At 40.5% G+C, this 17,603-nt stretch overlaps 1 protein-coding gene across 1 annotated transcript in view; it reads right to left on the bottom strand.

Annotated features, from left to right (window-relative positions):
- The window catches only part of LOC139758945 (uncharacterized), a 178,608-nt gene that overhangs the window by 141,436 nt on the left and 19,569 nt on the right, over nt 1-17,603 (bottom strand). Inside the window, exon 2 of the mRNA XM_071680761.1 lies at nt 15,941-16,039. Within this exon, the coding sequence (XP_071536862.1) occupies nt 15,941-16,039 (99 nt within the window). The remainder of the gene's footprint in view (nt 1-15,940; nt 16,040-17,603) is intronic.

Here is a 17,603-nt window from a genome sequence, read left to right as displayed (position 1 = left end):
AGTGAATTGGATCGATGTGGTATACCGGGGTCGACGTGCTGTCAATGGATTGAATCAGGGCATGTGAAGCGTCTGAGGTAAACCATGGAAAGTTCTGTGGGGCCTGGATGCGGAAACGGAGCTGTGGTTTCGGGCATTATTGCATGACAGCTAGAGACTGAGTGTGAACGAATGGGGCCATTGTTGTCTTTTCCTAGCGCTACCTCGCACACATGAGGGGGGGGAGGGGGATTGTATTCCATGTGTGGCGAGGTGGCGATGGAATGAATAAAGGCAGACAGTGTGAATTGTTTCCATGTGTATATATGTAGGTGTCTGTGTGTGTATATATATGTGTACATTGAGATGTATGGGTATTTACATTTGCGCGTGTGGACGTGTATGTATATACATGTGTATGGGGGTGGGTTGGGCCATTTCTTTCGTCTGTTTCCTTGCGCTACCTCGCATACGCGGGAGACAGCGACAAAGCAAAATGAATAAGTATATAAACCATGGAGACATCACACTCCCCTGCCGCAAACCTACAGTCACTGAGAACCAATCACTTTCCTCTCTTACTACACGTACACATGCCTTACATCCTCGATAAAAGCTTTTCACTGCTTCTAAAAACTTGCCTCCCACACCATATATTCTAAGTACCTTCCACAGAGCATCTCTATCAACTCTATCATATGCCTTCTCCAGATCCATAAATGCTACATACAAATCCATTTGCTTTTCTAAGTATTTCTCACATACATTCTTCAAAGCAAACACCTGATCCACACATCCTCTACCGCTTCTGAAACCACACTGTTCTTCCCCAATCTGATGCTCTGTACATGCCTTCACCCTCTCAATCAATATCCTCCCATATAATTTACCAGGAATACTCAACAAACTTATACCTCTGAAATTTGAGCACTCACTCTTATCCCCTTTGCCTTTGTACAATGGCACTATGCAAGCATTCCGCCAATCCTCAGGCACCTCACCATGAGTCATACATACATTAAAAAACCTTACCAACCAGTCAACAATACAGTCACCCCCTTTTTTAATAAATTGCACTGCAATACCATCCAAAGCTGCTGCCTTGCCGGCTTTCATCTTCCGCAAACTTTTACTACCTTTTCTCTGTTTACCAAATCATTTTCCCTAACCCTCTCACTTTGCACACCACCTTGACCAAAACACCCTATATCTGCCACTCTGTCATCAAACACATTCAACAAACCTTCAAAATACTCACTCCATCTCCTTCTCACATCACCACTACTTGTTATCACCTCCCCATTTGCCCCCTTCACTGAAGTTCCCATTTTCTCCCTTGTCTTATGCACTTTATTTACCTCCTTCCAAAACATCTTTTTTATTCTCCCTAAAATTTAATGATACTCTCTCACCCCAACTCTCATTTGCCCTCTTTTTCACCTCTTGCACCTTTCTCTTGACCTCCTGTCTCTTTCTTTTATACATCTCCCACTCATTTTCATTTTTCCCTGCAAAAATCGTCCAAATGCCTCTCTCTTCTCTTTCACTAATAATCTTACTTCTTCATCCCACCAATCACTACCCTTTCTAATCAACCCACCTCCCACGCTTCTCATGCCACAAGCATCTTTTGTGCAAGCCATCACTGCTTCCCTAAATACATCCCATTTCTCCCCCACTCCCCTTACCTCCTTTGTTCTCACCTTTTTCCATTCTGCACTTAGTCTCTCCCGGTACTTCCTCACACAAGTCTCCTTCCCAAGCTCACTTACTCTCACCACCCTCTTATATATATATATATATATATATATATATATATATATATATATATATATAACGGTGAGCGTTCGAACTGCAGTTTGTTGAGTGTGCCGGGTAAGTTGTATGGGAGAGTTGTGATTGAGAGGGTGAAGGCATGGACAGAACATCTGGCAGGGGAGGAAGATCGCGGTGTCAAGAGTGGTAGAGGATGTGTGGATCAGGTGTTTGCTTTAAAGAATGTTTGTGATAGATACTTTGAGAAACAGAAGGATTTATATATGGCATTAATGGATTTGAAGAAAGCGTATGAGAGGGCAGACCCTGTGGAAGGAATTTCGCATATATGGTGAGGGAGCAGAGCTATTAAAAGCAGAGATTCTTTTTATTTTTTATCAAGATTGTAAGGCTTGTATACGATTAGGGAGAGAGGAGAGTGAGTGGTGCCACGTTAACGCTGGTCTGCGGTAGGGGTGTGTGATGTCACCATGGCTGTTTGAATTGTTTGTGGATTAGGTGTTGATGGAGGTAGATGCAAAGGGTTTTTGAGAGAGAGAGAGAGAGAGAGAGAGAGAGAGAGAGAGAGAGAGAGAGAGAGAGAGAGAGAGAGAGAGAGAGAGAGAGAGAGAGAGAGGGGGGGGGGGGAGTATGCAGTTGATAGAGGGTAAGATTGGCCTGGGAAGTGAGTCGGCTGTTTGCTGATGGCACAGCACTCGGGGTAGATTGGAGTGAGAACATTCACAAGTTGGTGAATGAGTTTTGGAGAGTGTGTGAAAGGAAGAAGTTGAGAGTAAATGTGAATAAAAACAAGGTTAGAAGGTAATGAAGAGACAGGTTGGGTGGATGTGTTTGAATGGAGAGAATTTGTAGGAAGTAAAGTAGTTTATATCCTTAGGAGTGGACGAGCAGCGTATTGAACCATGTAATTGCCATAGGATGTTTGAGGAGATGAAGGTTCTAGAAGCATTAAAGTATGTGTGGAATGATAGGTTGTTCACTGAGAGGGCGAAAATGGGTATGTTAAAAGGTATAGTAGTCCGAACGGTGTTGTATGGAGGCGAGGAAAAGAAATGTTTAAGGACAGTATGTGGTGTGCGGTGGTTTGATCGAGTAAGTGATGAAAGGGTAATGGAGAGGTCTGGTAATAAGCAGTCAGATTGAGAGAGCAGAAGAGGGTGTGCTGAAATGGTTTGGACATGTGGAAAGAATGAGAGAGAAGAGGTTGACAAAAAGGATGTATTTGTGAGAGGTGGTGAAGTCAAGGAGAAGAGGTTGACCAAATTGGAGAAGGAAGAAGTGAGTGAAAAAAGATGAGTGCCTAGGGCCTGAACATACAGGAGGATAGAGTGCATTGGAACGATGTGGTATATAAGGGGCGACATGCTGTCAGTGGACTGAACCAGGGTATATAAAGTGAGTGGGCGAAACACTGAAAGGGCCTGAAAAGCCTTTTTGTGAATAGAAGTTGTGGTTTCGGTGCATTGCACATGACGGCTAGATAATGGTTGTGATTACGGCCTTTCTTCGTCTCTACCCAGCGCTACCTCTTTAACGCGGGAAATGGCGGACAAGTATGATTATATCTACAGGGTGTCCCAAAAAAATGTGCTGGCTTTTTAGCACCCTACAACTCTCTGATTTTTTTCTTTTTTCAGGGTCAGTTGGATCTGGAAAAAAAAGTCAGTGAGTTGTAGGGTGTCGGGGGGCGGGTGCATTTTTTTGGGGACAGCATGTATTTATCCACATAAGTGCCCACATACGCACATATACATACATATCAACATATGTGAGTACATTTTTGGGGGGCACCCTGTGTGTACATATATATATATATATATATATATATATATATATATATATATATATATATATATATATATATATATATATATATATATATATATATATATATATATATTTTTTTTCTTTTTTTTTATACCTCGTCGCTGTCTCCCGCGTTTGCGAGGTAGCGCAAGGAAACAGACGAAAGAAATGGCCCAACCCCCCCATACACATGTACATACACACGTCCACACAAGCAAATATACATACCTACACAGCTTTCCATGGTTTACCCCGGACGCTTCACATGCCTTGATTCAATCCACTGACAGCACGTCAACCCCTGTATACCACATCGCTCCAATTCACTCTATTCCTTGCCCTCCTTTCACCCTCCTGCATGTTCAGGCCCCGATCACACAAAATCCTTTTCACTCCATCTTTCCACCTCCAATTTGGTCTCCCTCTTCTCCTCGTTCCCTCCACCTCCGACACATATATCCTCTTGGTCAATCTTTCCTCACTCATTCTCTCCATGTGCCCAAACCATTTCAAAACACCCTCTTCTGCTCTCTCAACCACGCTCTTTTTATTTCCACACATCTCTCTTACCCTTACGATACTTACTCGATCAAACCACCTCACACCACACATTGTCCTCAAACATCTCATTTCCAGCACATCCATCCTCCTGAGCACAACTCTATCCATAGCCCACGCCTCGCAACCATATATATATATATATATATATATATATATATATATATATATATATATATATATAGATCCCTGGGGATAGGGGAGAAAGAATACTTCCAACGTATTCCCTGCGTGTCGTAGAAGGCGACTAAAAGGGGAGGGAGCGTGGGGCTGGAAACCCTCCTCTCTCTTTTTTTTTTTTTCTTTTTTAAATTTTCCAAAAAAAAAAAAAAAAGGAACAGAGAAGGGGCCAGGTGAGGATATTCCCTCAAAGACCCAGTCCTCTGTTCTTAACGCTACCTCGCTATCGCGGAAAATGGCGAATAGTATGAAAAAAAAAGAAAATATATATATATATATATATATATATATATATATATATATATATATATATATATATATATATATATATATATATATATATATATATACCTCGCAAACGCGGAAGACAGCGACAAAGCAAAAAAAAAAAAATATATATATATATATATATATATATATATATATATATATATATATATATATATATATATATATATATATATATATATATATATATATATATATTCCTATGAGTCCACGGGAAAATGAAACACGATAAGTTCCCAAGTGCACTTTCGTGTAATAATCACATCATCAGGGGAGACACAAGAGAGAAATATAACAGTCAGTTGATATACATCGAAGAGACGAAGCTAGGACGCCATTTGGTAAACATGTGATTGTCCAAAACATACAACAAGCGTTCATAAGCTTATCATTCTACGAATTTATCGAAAATAAAGTTATCTAATTTGTACAGACCATCACTAATATTAAGATTATAATTCTTTGTGTATTTCCTAATAGAAGATTCAATGATATTTCTCTTGGTAATAGAGTTAGACTTAGTAACTGAGATGGCATTACTCCAGTCAATACAATGATTATAGTTTTTAACGTGATTAAACAAGGCATTTGATTCTTGTCTCGTTCTTATGCTATATCTATGTTGCTTAAGTCTAACAGAAAGATCCTTACCAGTCTGACCAACATAGAATTTATCACAGTTTCCACAAGGAACTTTATAGATGCAACCAAGAGAATTTTCTGGTGAATTCCTGATTAAGATATTCTTTATAGTATTATTGTTGCTAAAGGCAACATTTATATTAAAGGATTTAAGCAACTTGGGAAGCAAAGTGAAATTATTATTAAAAGGGAGAACTAAAAGATTCTTGGTGTCAATGGGAGGTTTTGGTTCAACTCTATAAAATGATTTCTTTGCTAACTTAAGGGATTTATCAATGAAAGATCTAGGGTACTTTAACTTGGATCCAATAGAATATATCTTCTCAAACTCATCATCAATAAACTCTGGACTGGAAATACGTAATCCCCTAAGGAACATAGATTGAAATGATAATTTAACTGTTATGTTGAGATGAGTAATAATGGATATATGAGCATACATTGGTGGGTTTTCTGTATATGCGAAACTTAAACTTGTTTCCTTGTCTATGGATCATGCAATCTAAAATTGGTAACACACCATTATTTTCATTTTCTATTGTAAATTTGATGTAAGGTACTGAACTGTTAAGTAAGGGGAGAAATATTTGAAAATTTTCATTCGTTGGCCAAACACAAAGAACATCATCTACATACCTAAACCAAATTGCATTAGAAGGTAAGATATCCTTTAGTAATTTTGTTTCAAAAAATTCCATGTAAAGATTACTTAGTACAGGTGAAAGAGGGTTACCCATTGCCATACCAAATTTTTGAGCACAATAATCTCCATTAAACTGAAATACACAGTCTTTTATGCACTATTTCATCAGTTCAATGAAATTAGACTTTGAAACAGGTAAATGAATATCATTCAAGACATCAAATATATATTCTAAAAGGTCATCAACTGGAACTTTAGTGAAAAGTGAGGAAACATCAAAGCTAACTAATTTGAAATCAAAATTAACATTGATATTGTTTAGCTTGTTGACTAAATCTACATTGTTCATGATATTAGAATTTGATACCTTACCCACTAAAGGGCTTAATAGAGAAACTAACCATTTTTGAAAATTCATATGTGATGGAGCCTACTGAACTCACTATAGTTCTTGCTGGAAAATTTTGTTTATGTGTTTTGATAAGTCCCTACATATATGGCAGTGAAGTGGACATAGATGACAAACTTTTGATAAGAGAAATGTTACCTTTCAACAACAACTTCATTTCTTTATTGAAATGAGAATTAACTGTTTCTAAGGGATTTTTACTAAGTTTACAATATGTTGTGTTATCATTTAGAAGATCATTCAATTTAGAGAAATTGTTACTTTTGTCTAAAATCACAACAGTGTTAGCCTTATCTGGTTTAGTAATATGTATGTCCTTGTCTTTTTTTAAGGTGTTAATAGCTCTTAAGAATCTTTTAGGGCAATTAGCTCCCACTGGTTTTGAGAAACTGGCATACACTAAACTCTTACAGATATTAATATCATCATTACTTAAATTACTGTATTTTCCTGAATTACAAAAAGACTTTGTGACATCAACACAACTGGTTTCTCTGTTAGAACACACAAAACTTAAACCATAATTGTCAAATGGTCGACCATACAGGTGCAACAAACGTTGAGGTAGGACAGATCTTGGCATCACTTGTTCATCAAGGCATTTCCTAAGGAATTCTAATCGTAACTTCAGTTGGTGAGCCATTTTTCCCGTGGACTCATAGGAATATCTTGATCACGCACAAAATTGTGATCCTTTCCAATATATATATATATATATATATATATATATATATATATATATATATATATATATATATATATATATATATATATATATATATATATATATATATATATATACATATATATATATATATATATATATATATATATATATACATATATATATATATATATATGTATATATATATATATATATATATATTTTTTTTTTTTTTTTTTTTTTTTTTTATACTTTGTCGCTGTCTCCCGCGTTTGCGAGGTAGCGCAAGGAAACAGACGAAAGAAATGGCCCCCCCCCCCCCCATACACATGTACATACACACGTCCACACACGCAAATATACATACCTACACAGCTTTCCATGGTTTACCCCAGACGCTTCACATGCCTTGCTTCAATCCACTGACAGCACGTCAACCCCTGTATACCACATGACTCCAATTCACTCTATTTCTTGCCCTCCTTTCACCCTCCTGCATGTTCAGGCCCCGATCACACAAAATCTTTTTCACTCCATCTTTCCACCTCCAATTTGGTCTCCCTCTTCTCCTCGTTCCCTCCACCTCCGACACATATATCCTCTTGGTCAATCTCTCCTCACTCATTCTCTCCATGTGCCCAAACCATTTCAAAACACCCTCTTCTGCTCTCTCAACCACGCTCTTTTTATTTCCACACATCTCTCTTACCCTTACGTTACTTACTCGATCAAACCACCTCACACCACACATTGTCCTCAAACATCTCATTTCCAGCACATCCATCCTCCTGCGCACATCTCTATCCATAGCCCACGCCTCGCAACCATACAACATTGTTGGAACCACTATTCCCTCAAACATACCCATTTTTGCTTTCCGAGATAATGTTCTCGACTTCCACACATTTTTCAAGGCCCCCAAAATTTTCGCCCCCTCCCCCACCCTATGATCCACTTCCGCTTCCATGGTTCCATCCGCTGACAGATCCACTCCCAGATATCTAAAACACTTCACTTCCTCCAGTTTTTCTCCATTCAAACTCACCTCCCAATTGACTTGACCCTCACCCCTACTGTACCTAATAACCTTGCTCTTATTCACATTTACTCTCAACTTTCTTCTTCCACACACTTTACCAAACTCAGTCACCAGCTTCTGCAGTTTCTCACATGAATCAGCCACCAGCGCTGTATCATCAGCGAACAACAACTGACTCACTTCCCAAGCTCTCTCATCCCCAACAGACTTCATACTTGCCCCTCTTTCCAGGACTCTTGCATTTACCTCCCTTACAACCCCATCCATAAACAAATTAAACAACCATGGAGACATCACACACCCCTGCCGCAAACCTACATTCACTGAGAACCAATCACTTTCCTCTCTTCCTACACGTACACATGCCTTACATCCTCGATAAAAACTTTTCACTGCTTCTAACAATTTGCCTCCCACACCATATATTCTTAATACCTTCCACAGAGCATCTCTATCAACTCTATCATATGCCTTCTCCAGATCCATAAATGCTACATACAAATCCATTTGCTTTTCTAAGTATTTCTCACATACATTCTTCAAAGCAAACACCTGATCCACACATCCTCTACCACTTCTGAAACCGCACTGCTCTTCCCCAATCTGATGCTCTGTACATGCCTTCACCCTCTCAATCAATACCCTCCCATATAATTTACCAGGAATACTCAACAAACTTATACCTCTGTAATTTGAGCACTCACTCTTATCCCCTTTGCCTTTGTACAATGGCACTATGCGCGCATTCCGCCAATCCTCAGGCACCTCACCATGGGTCATACATACATTAAATAACCTTACCAACCAGTCAACAATACAGTCACCCCCTTTCTTAATAAATTCCACTGCAATGCCATCCAAACCTGCTGCCTTGCCGGCTTTCATCTTCCGCAAAGCTTTTACTACCTCTTCTCTGTTTACCAAATCATTTTCCCTAACCCTCTCACTTTGCACACCACCTCGACCAAAACACCCTATATCTGCCACTCTGTCATCAGACACATTCAACAAACCTTCAAAATACTCATTCCATCTCCTTCTCACATCACCGCTACTTGTTATCACCTCCCCATTTACGCCCTTCACTGAAGTTCCCATTTGCTCCCTTGTCTTACGCACCCTATTTACCTCCTTCCAGAACATCTTTTTATTCTCCCTAAAATTTACTGATAGTCTCTCACCCCAACTCTCATTTGCCCTTTTTTTCACCTCTTGCACCTTTCTATATATATATATATATATATATATATATATATATATATATATATATATATATATATATATGTTTCGACTACGAAACAGAAATACCGACGGAGCAACACATATACCATCAGCACGGCTCCCCGCACACGTCCTGCCTGCAAACTTCTTCGCAAACGGAACTACCTTGGCCCACCAGTGATGTTACTACGTTTGTGAATCGGGAACCATTGCAACACAAACCTCGCCAGGTGGTAGAGTTTCCCGCAGTGTATAGAGACAGACTTCCCCAGAACTTTTTAAAGGGGAAGTAAATGTTTACAGTGTGTTACTGGAGTGATAGTTTTCATACATGGTGTTTTGACAAGAAAATAGTGAAATTGGAGAAAAATGTAGCTCAGACATTGAAGCTTATTGATACAGTGGTTAAATTGATGTGAACTGCTATTGACGTTTGTGTAAATAAATTATACATTTCCTTTTGCCATAGCCAGAGGTTGAACCATTATGTGACGTTCTTTTTTTTTCATTCATTTCAAGATAGAAGTTGCAGTTTTCTAAATTGTTTCTTACATTTTTCATATGTATATATATGTATGTGTGTGTGTGTGTATATGTGCGTATGTATGTGTATGTGTGTGTATGTGTATATGTATATACATATGTATATTACCCCTGGGGATAGGGGTGAAAGAATACTTCCCACGTATTCCTCGCGTGTCGTAGAAAGCGACTAGAGGGGACGAGAGCGGGGGGCCAGAAATCCTCCCCTCCTTGTATTAACTTTCTAAAATGGGAAACAGAAGAAGGAGTCACGCGGGGAGTGCTCATCCTCCTCGAAGGCTCAGAGTGGGGTGCCTAAATGTGTGTGGATGTAACCAAGATGTGAAAAAAGGAGAGATAGGTAGTATGTTTGAGGAAAGGAACCTGGATGTTTTGGCTCTGAGTGAAACGAAGCTCAAGGGTAAAGGGGAAGAGTGGTTTGGGAATGTCTGGGGAGTAAAGTCAGGGGTTAGTGAGAGGACAAGAGCAAGGGAAGGAGTAGCAATACTCCTGAAACAGGAGTTGTGGGAGTATGTGATAGAATGTAAGAAAGTAAATTCTCGATTAATATGGGTAAAACTGAAAGTTGATGGAGAGAGGTGGGTGATTATTGGTGCATGTGCACCTGGGCATGAGAAGAAAGATCATGAGAGGCAAGTGTTTTGGGAGCAGCTGAATGAGTGTGTTAGTGGTTTTGATGCACGAGACCGGGTTATAGTGATGGGTGATTTGAATGCAAAGGTGAGTAATGTGGCAGTTGAGGGAATAATTGGTATACATGGGGTGTTCATTGTTGTAAATGGAAATGGTGAAGAGCTTGTAGATTTATGTGCTGAAAAAGGACTGATGATTGGGAATACCTGGTTTAAAAAGCGAGATATACATAAGTATACTTATGTAAGTAGGAGAGATGGCCAGAGAGCGTTATTGGATTACGTGTTAATTGACAGGCGTGCGAAAGAGAGACTTTTGGATGTTAATGTGCTGAGAGGTGCAACTGGAGGGATGTCTGATCATAATCTTGTGGAGGCTAAGGTGAAGATTTGTATGGGTTTTCAGAAAAGAAGAGTGAATGTTGGGGTGAAGAGGGTGGTGAGAGTAAGTGAGCTTGGGAAGGAGACCTGTGTGAGGAAGTACCAGGAGAGACTGAGTACAAAATGGAAAAAGGTAAGAACAATGGAAGTAAGGGGAGTGGGGGAGGAATGGGATGTATTTAGGGAATCAGTGATGGATTGCGCAAAAGATGCTTGTGGCATGAGAAGAGTGGGAGGTGGGTTGGTTAGAAAGGGTAGTGAGTGGTGGGATGAAGAAGTAAGAGTATTAGTGAAAGAGAAGAGAGAGGCATTTGGACGATTTTTGCAGGGAAAAAATGCAATTGAGTGGGAGATGTATAAAAGAAAGAGACAGGAGGTCAAGAGAAAGTTGCAAGAGGTGAAAAAAAGGGCAAATGAGAGTTGGGGTGAGAGAGTATCATTAAATCTTAGGGAGAATAAAAAGATGTTCTGGAAGGAGGTAAATAAAGTGCGTAAGACAAGGGAGCAAATGGGAACTTCAGTGAAGGGCGCAAATGGGGAGGTGATAACAAGTAGTGGTGATGTGAGAAGTGATGTGAGATGGAGTGAGTATTTTGAAGGTTTGTTGAATGTGTTTGATGATAGAGTGGCAGATATAGGGTGTTTTGGTCGAGGTGGTGTGCAAAGTGAGAGGGTTAGGGAAAATGATTTGGTAAAAAGAGAAGAGGTAGTGAAAGCTTTGCGGAAGATGAAAGCCGGCAAGGCAGCAGGTTTGGATGGTAGTGCAGTGGAATTTATTAAAAAAGGGGGTGACTGTATTGTTGACTGGTTGGTAAGGTTATTTAATGTATGTATGACTCATGGTGAGGTGCCTGAGGATTGGCGGAATGCGTGCATAGTGCCATTGTATAAAGGCAAAGGGGATAAGGGTGAGTGCTCAAATTACAGAGGTATAAGTTTGTTGAGTATTCCTGGTAAATTATATGGGAGGGTATTGATTGAGAGGGTGAAGGCATGTACAGAGCATCAGATTGGGGAAGAGCAGTGTGGTTTCAGAAGTGGTAGAGGATGTGTAGATCAGGTGTTTGCTTTGAAGAATGTATGTGAGAAATACTTAGAAAAGCAAATGGATTTGTATGTAGCATTTATGGATCTGGAGAAGGCATATAATAGAGTTGATAGAGATGCTCTGTGGAAGGTATTAAGAATATATGGTGTGGGAGGAAAGTTGTTAGAAGCAGTGAAAAGTTTTTATCGAGGATGTAAGGCATGTGTACGTGTAGGAAGAGAGGAAAGTGATTGGTTCTCAGTGAATGTAGGTTTGCGGCAGGGGTGTGTGATGTCTCCATGGTTGCTTAATTTGTTTATGGATGGGGTTGTTAGGGAGGTAAATGCAAGAGTTTTGGAAAGAGGGGCAAGTATGAAGTCAGTTGGGGATGAGAGAGCTTGGGAAGTGAGTCAGTTGTTGTTCGCTGATGATACAGCGCTGGTGGCTGATTCATGTGAGAAATTGCAGAAGCTGGTGACTGAGTTTGGTAAAGTGTGTGGAAGAAGAAAGTTAAGAGTAAATGTGAATAAGAGCAAGGTTATTAGGTACAGTAGGGTTGAGGGTCAATTCAATTGGGAGGTGAGTTTGAATGGAGAAAAACTGGAGGAAGTGAAGCGTTTTAGATATCTGGGAGTGGATCTGGCAGCGGATGGAACCATGGAAGCGGAAGTGGATCATAGGGTGGGGGAGGGGGCGAAAATTCTGGGGGCCTTGAAGAATGTGTGGAAGTCGAGAACATTATCTCGGAAAGCAAAAATGGGTATGTTTGAAGGAATAGTGGTTCCAACAATGTTGTATGGTTGCGAGGCGTGGGTTATGGATAGAGTTGTGCGCAGGAGGATGGATGTGCTGGAAATGAGATGTTTGAGGACAATGTGTGGTGTGAGGTGGTTTGATCGAGTGAGTAACGTAAGGGTAAGAGAGATGTGTGGAAATAAAAAGAGCGTAGTTGAGAGAGCAGAAGAGGGTGTTTTGAAGTGGTTTGGGCACATGGAGAGAATGAGTGAGGAAAGATTGACCAAGAGGATATATGTGTCGGAGGTGGAGGGAACGAGGAGAAGAGGGAGACCAAATTGGAGGTGGAAAGATGGAGTGAAAAAGATTTTGTGTGATCGGGGCCTGAACATGCAGGAGGGTGAAAGGAGGGCAAGGAATAGAGTGAATTGGAGCGATGTGGTATACCGGGGTTGACGTGCTGTCAGTGGATTGAATCAAGGCATGTGAAGCGTCTGGGGTAAACCATGGAAAGCTGTGTAGGTATGTATATTTGCGTGTGTGGACGTATGTATATACATGTGTATGGGGGGGGGGGGGTTGGGCCATTTCTTTCGTCTGTTTCCTTGCGCTACCTCGCAAACGCGGGAGACAGCGACAAAGTATAATAAATAAATAAAAAAAAAAATATATATATATATATATATATAAAGTTGTTTAATGTGTTTATGGATAGGCTTGCTAGGGAGGTGAATGTAAGAGTTTTAGAGAGAGGGACAAGTACGCAGTCTGTTGTGGATGAGGGAGCTTGGGAAGTGAGTCAGTTGTTGTTCCCTGATAATACAGCACTGGCGGCATTCGGATGAGAAACGGCAAAAGCTGGTGACTGAGTTTGGTAAATTGTGTGAAAGGAGAAAGATGAGAGGATATGTGAATAAGAGCAAGATTATGACATTCAGCAGGGCTGAGGGACAAGTCATGAGGAGGTAAGTTTAAATGGAGAAACACTGGAGGAAGTGAAGCATTTTAGATATCTGGGAGTTAATTGAGTGAGTATTTTGAAGGTTTGTTGAATGTGTTTGATGATAGAGTGGCAGATATAGGGTGTTTTGGTTGAGGTGGTGTGCAAAGTGGGAGGGTTAGGGAGAATGATTTGGTAAACAAAGAAGAGGTAGTAAAAGCTTTGCGGAAGATGAAAGCCGGCAAGGCAGTGGGTTTGGATGGTATTGCAGTGGAATTTATTTTAAAAAAAGTGGGTGACTGTATTGTTGACTGATTGGTAAGGTTACTTAATGTATGTATGACTCATGGTGAGGTGCCTGAGGATTGGCGGAATGCTTGCATAGTACCATTGTACAAAGGCAAAGGGGATAAGAGTAAGTGCTCAAATTACAGAGGTATAAGTTTGTTGAGTATTCCTGGGAAATCGTATAGGAGGGTATTGATTGGGAGGGTGAAGGCATTTACAGAGCATCAGACTGGGGAAGAGCAGTGTGGTTTCAGAAGTTGCAGAGGATGTGTGGATCAGGTGTTTTGCTCTGAAAAACTTATGTGATGAGTACTTAGAAAAGCAAATGGATTTGTATGTAGCATTTATGGATCTGGAGAAGGCATATGATAGAGTTGATAGAGATGCTCTGTGGAAGGTATTAAGAATATATGGTGTGGGAGGTAAGTTGTTAGAAGCAGTGAAAAGTTTTTATCGAGGATGTAAGGCATGTGTACGTGTAGGAAGAGAGGAAAGTGATTGGTTCTCAGTGAATGTTGGTTTGCACCAGGGGTACGTGATGTCTCCATAGTTGTTTAATTTTTCTATGGATGGGGTTGGTAGGGAGGTGAATGCAAGAGTTTTGGAAAGAGGGGCAAGTATGAAGTCAGTTGGGGATGAGAGAGCTTGGGAAGTGAGTCAGTTGTTGTTCGCTGATGATACAGCGCTGGTGGCTGATTCGGGTGAGAAACTGCAGAAGTTGGTGACTTAGTTTGGTAAAGTGAATGAAAAAAGATAGCTGAGAGTAAATGTGAATAAGAGCAAGGTTATTAGGTACAGTAGGGTTGAGAGACAAGTTAATTGGAAGGTAAGTTAGAATGGAGAAAACTGGAGGAAAAAAAGTGGTTTAGATATCTGGGAATGGATTTGGCAGCGGATGGAACCATGGAAGCGGAAGTGAATCATAGGGTGGGGAAGGGGGCGAAAGTTCTGGGAGCGTTGAAAAATGTGTGGAAATCGAGAACACTATCTTGGAAAGCAAAAATGAGTATGTTTGAAGGAATAGTGGTTTCAACAATATTATATTGTTGCGAGGAGTGGGTTATAGATAAATTTGTGCGGAGGGTGGATGTGCTGGAAATGAGATGTCTGAGGACAATATGTGGTGTGAGGTGGTTTGATCGAGTAAGTAATGAAAGGGTAAGAGAGATGTGTGGTAATAAAAAGAGTGTGACTGAGAGAGCAGAAGAGGGTGTTTTGAAATGGTTTGGTCACAGAGAGAATGAGCGAGGAAAGATTGACAAAGAGGATATATATGTCAGAGGTGGAGGGAACGAGAAGTAGGAGACCAAATTGGAGGTGGAAGGATGGAGTGAAAAAGATTTTGAGTGATCGGGGCCTGAACATGCAGGAGGGTGAAAGGCGTGCAAGAAATAGAGTGAATTGGAACGGTATGGTACACCGCGGTCGACGTGCTCTCAATGGATTGAACCAAGGCATGTGAAGCGTCTGGGGTAAACCATGGAACGTTTTGTGGGGCCTGGATGTGGAAAGGGAGCTGTGGTTTCGGTGCATTATACATGACAGCTAGAGACTGAGTGTGAACGAATGTGGCCTTTGTTTTATTTTCCTAGCGCTACCTCTCGCACATGCAGGGGAGGGAGTTTTAATTTCATGTGTGGCGGGTTGGCGATGGGTAGGAATAAGGGCAGACAGTATGAATTACATACATGTGTATATATGTATATGTCTGTGTGTGTATATATATGTATATGAGATGTATAGGTATGTATATGTGCGTGTGTGGACGTGTATGTATATACATGTGTATGTGGGTGGTGCGGCCCATTCTTTCGTCTGTTTCCTTGCGCTACCTCGCTAACGCGGGAGACAGCGACAGAGTATAACAAAAAAAAAAGAATTATATGTAAAGGGCACCTTGACCATGACTGCGGCGATGCCACACGCAATGAATTGCCTTTCAAGCAAAAAGTCACATATGCAGGCAGTTGTGTGTATCTATATATCCATACGCAACGGAGAAACTGAATCAATATTTTCATTTAATGTTCAGTGAAGTCATGACGTACATCAGAGTCAAATGATGAGTTTGAACGTTCTTCCAGTACTACTTTGCATTATGAAATATGTATCTAAAAGTAAAAAGAAGTTATGATTAGGAAAGAGAATCTGTATCATCAGTAGGGCCACTGAACACACCATTCCCTCACCATTTCGAAGCCCTTATCTTGTGAAGGCAATAAGCTTTGTTCGCTGTCTTCATGGTTAAAAAGCCGCCACACCTCATGATAGATTCCACTCTCAGCGTTCTGAAAAAATGAATATGCTATATGATACTGAAGTAATAATACATCACTCAATTGGTTTGATAACTTTCGGAATTTAAGGTGAACAGCTGGATTAATTTCACAAGGTGTTTCAGTAATACACACTAATAATGAAATGATGATTATCATTTTACTCCAGTAAGGCCTTAGGACAAGTGAGTAAAACAAGTTATGCTCTTATCTGACACACACACACACACACACACACACATAAATATATATATATATATATATATATATATATATATATATATATATATATATATATATATATATATATATATACATATATGTATTTTTTTTTTGTCGCTGTCTCCCGCGTTTGCGAGGTAGCGCAAGGAAACAGACGAAAGAAATGGCCCAACCCACCCCCATACACATGTATATACATACGTCCACACACGCAAATATACATACCTACACAGCTTTCCATGGTTTACCCCAGACGCTTCACATGCCCTGATTCAATCCACTGACAGCAAGTCAACCCCGGTATACCACATCGCTCCAATTCACTCTATTCCTTGCCCTCCTTTCACCCTCCTGCATGTTCAGGCCCCGATCACACAAAATCTTTTTCACTCCATCTTTCCACCTCCAATTTGGTCTCCCTCTTCTCCTCGTACCCTCCACCTCCGACACATACATCCTCTTGGTCAATCTTTCCTCACTCATTCTCTCCATGTGCCCAAACCATTTCAAAACACCCTCTTCTGCTCTCTCAACCACGCTCTTTTTATTTCCACACATCTCTCTTACCCTTACGTTACTTACTCGATCAAACCACCTCACACCACACATTGTCCTCAAACATCTCATTTCCAGCACATCCATCCTCCTGCGCACCACTCTATCCATAGCCCACGCCTCGCAACCATACAACATTGTTGGAACCACTATTCCTTCAAACATACCCATTTTTCCTTTCCGAGATAATGTTCTCGACTTCCACACATTCTTCAAGGGTCCCAGAATTTTCGCCCCCTCCCCCATCCTATGATCCACATCCGCTTCCATGGTTCCATCCGCTGCCAGATCCACTCCCAGATATCTAAAACACTTTACTTCCTCCAGTTTTTCTCCATTCAAACTCACCTCCCAATTGACTTGACCCTCAACCCTACTGTACCTAATAGCCTTGCTCTTATTCACATTTACTCTTAACATTCTTCTTTCACACTTTACCAAACTCAGTCACCAGCTTCTGCAGTTTCTCACATGAATCAGCCACCAGCGCTGTATCATCAGCGAACAACAACTGACTCACTTCCCAAGCTCTCTCATCCCCAACAGACTTCATACTTGCCCCTCTTTCCAAAACTCTTGCATTTACCTCCCTACAACCCCATCCATAAACAAATTAAACAACCATGGAGACATCACACACCCCTGCCGCAAACCTACATTCACTGAGAACCAATCACTTTCCTCTCTTCCTACACGTACACATGCCTTACATCCTCGATAAAAACTTTTCACTGCTTCTAACAACTTGCCTCCCACACCATATATTCTTAATACCTTCCACAGAGCATTTCTATCAACT

This window comes from Panulirus ornatus, chromosome 32 (genome assembly GCF_036320965.1).
Source record: "Panulirus ornatus isolate Po-2019 chromosome 32, ASM3632096v1, whole genome shotgun sequence".
Lineage (NCBI taxonomy): Eukaryota > Metazoa > Arthropoda > Malacostraca > Decapoda > Palinuridae > Panulirus > Panulirus ornatus.
The sequence above is the reverse complement of the archived record's forward strand: the minus strand, read 5'-3'. Positions and strand labels throughout refer to the sequence as shown.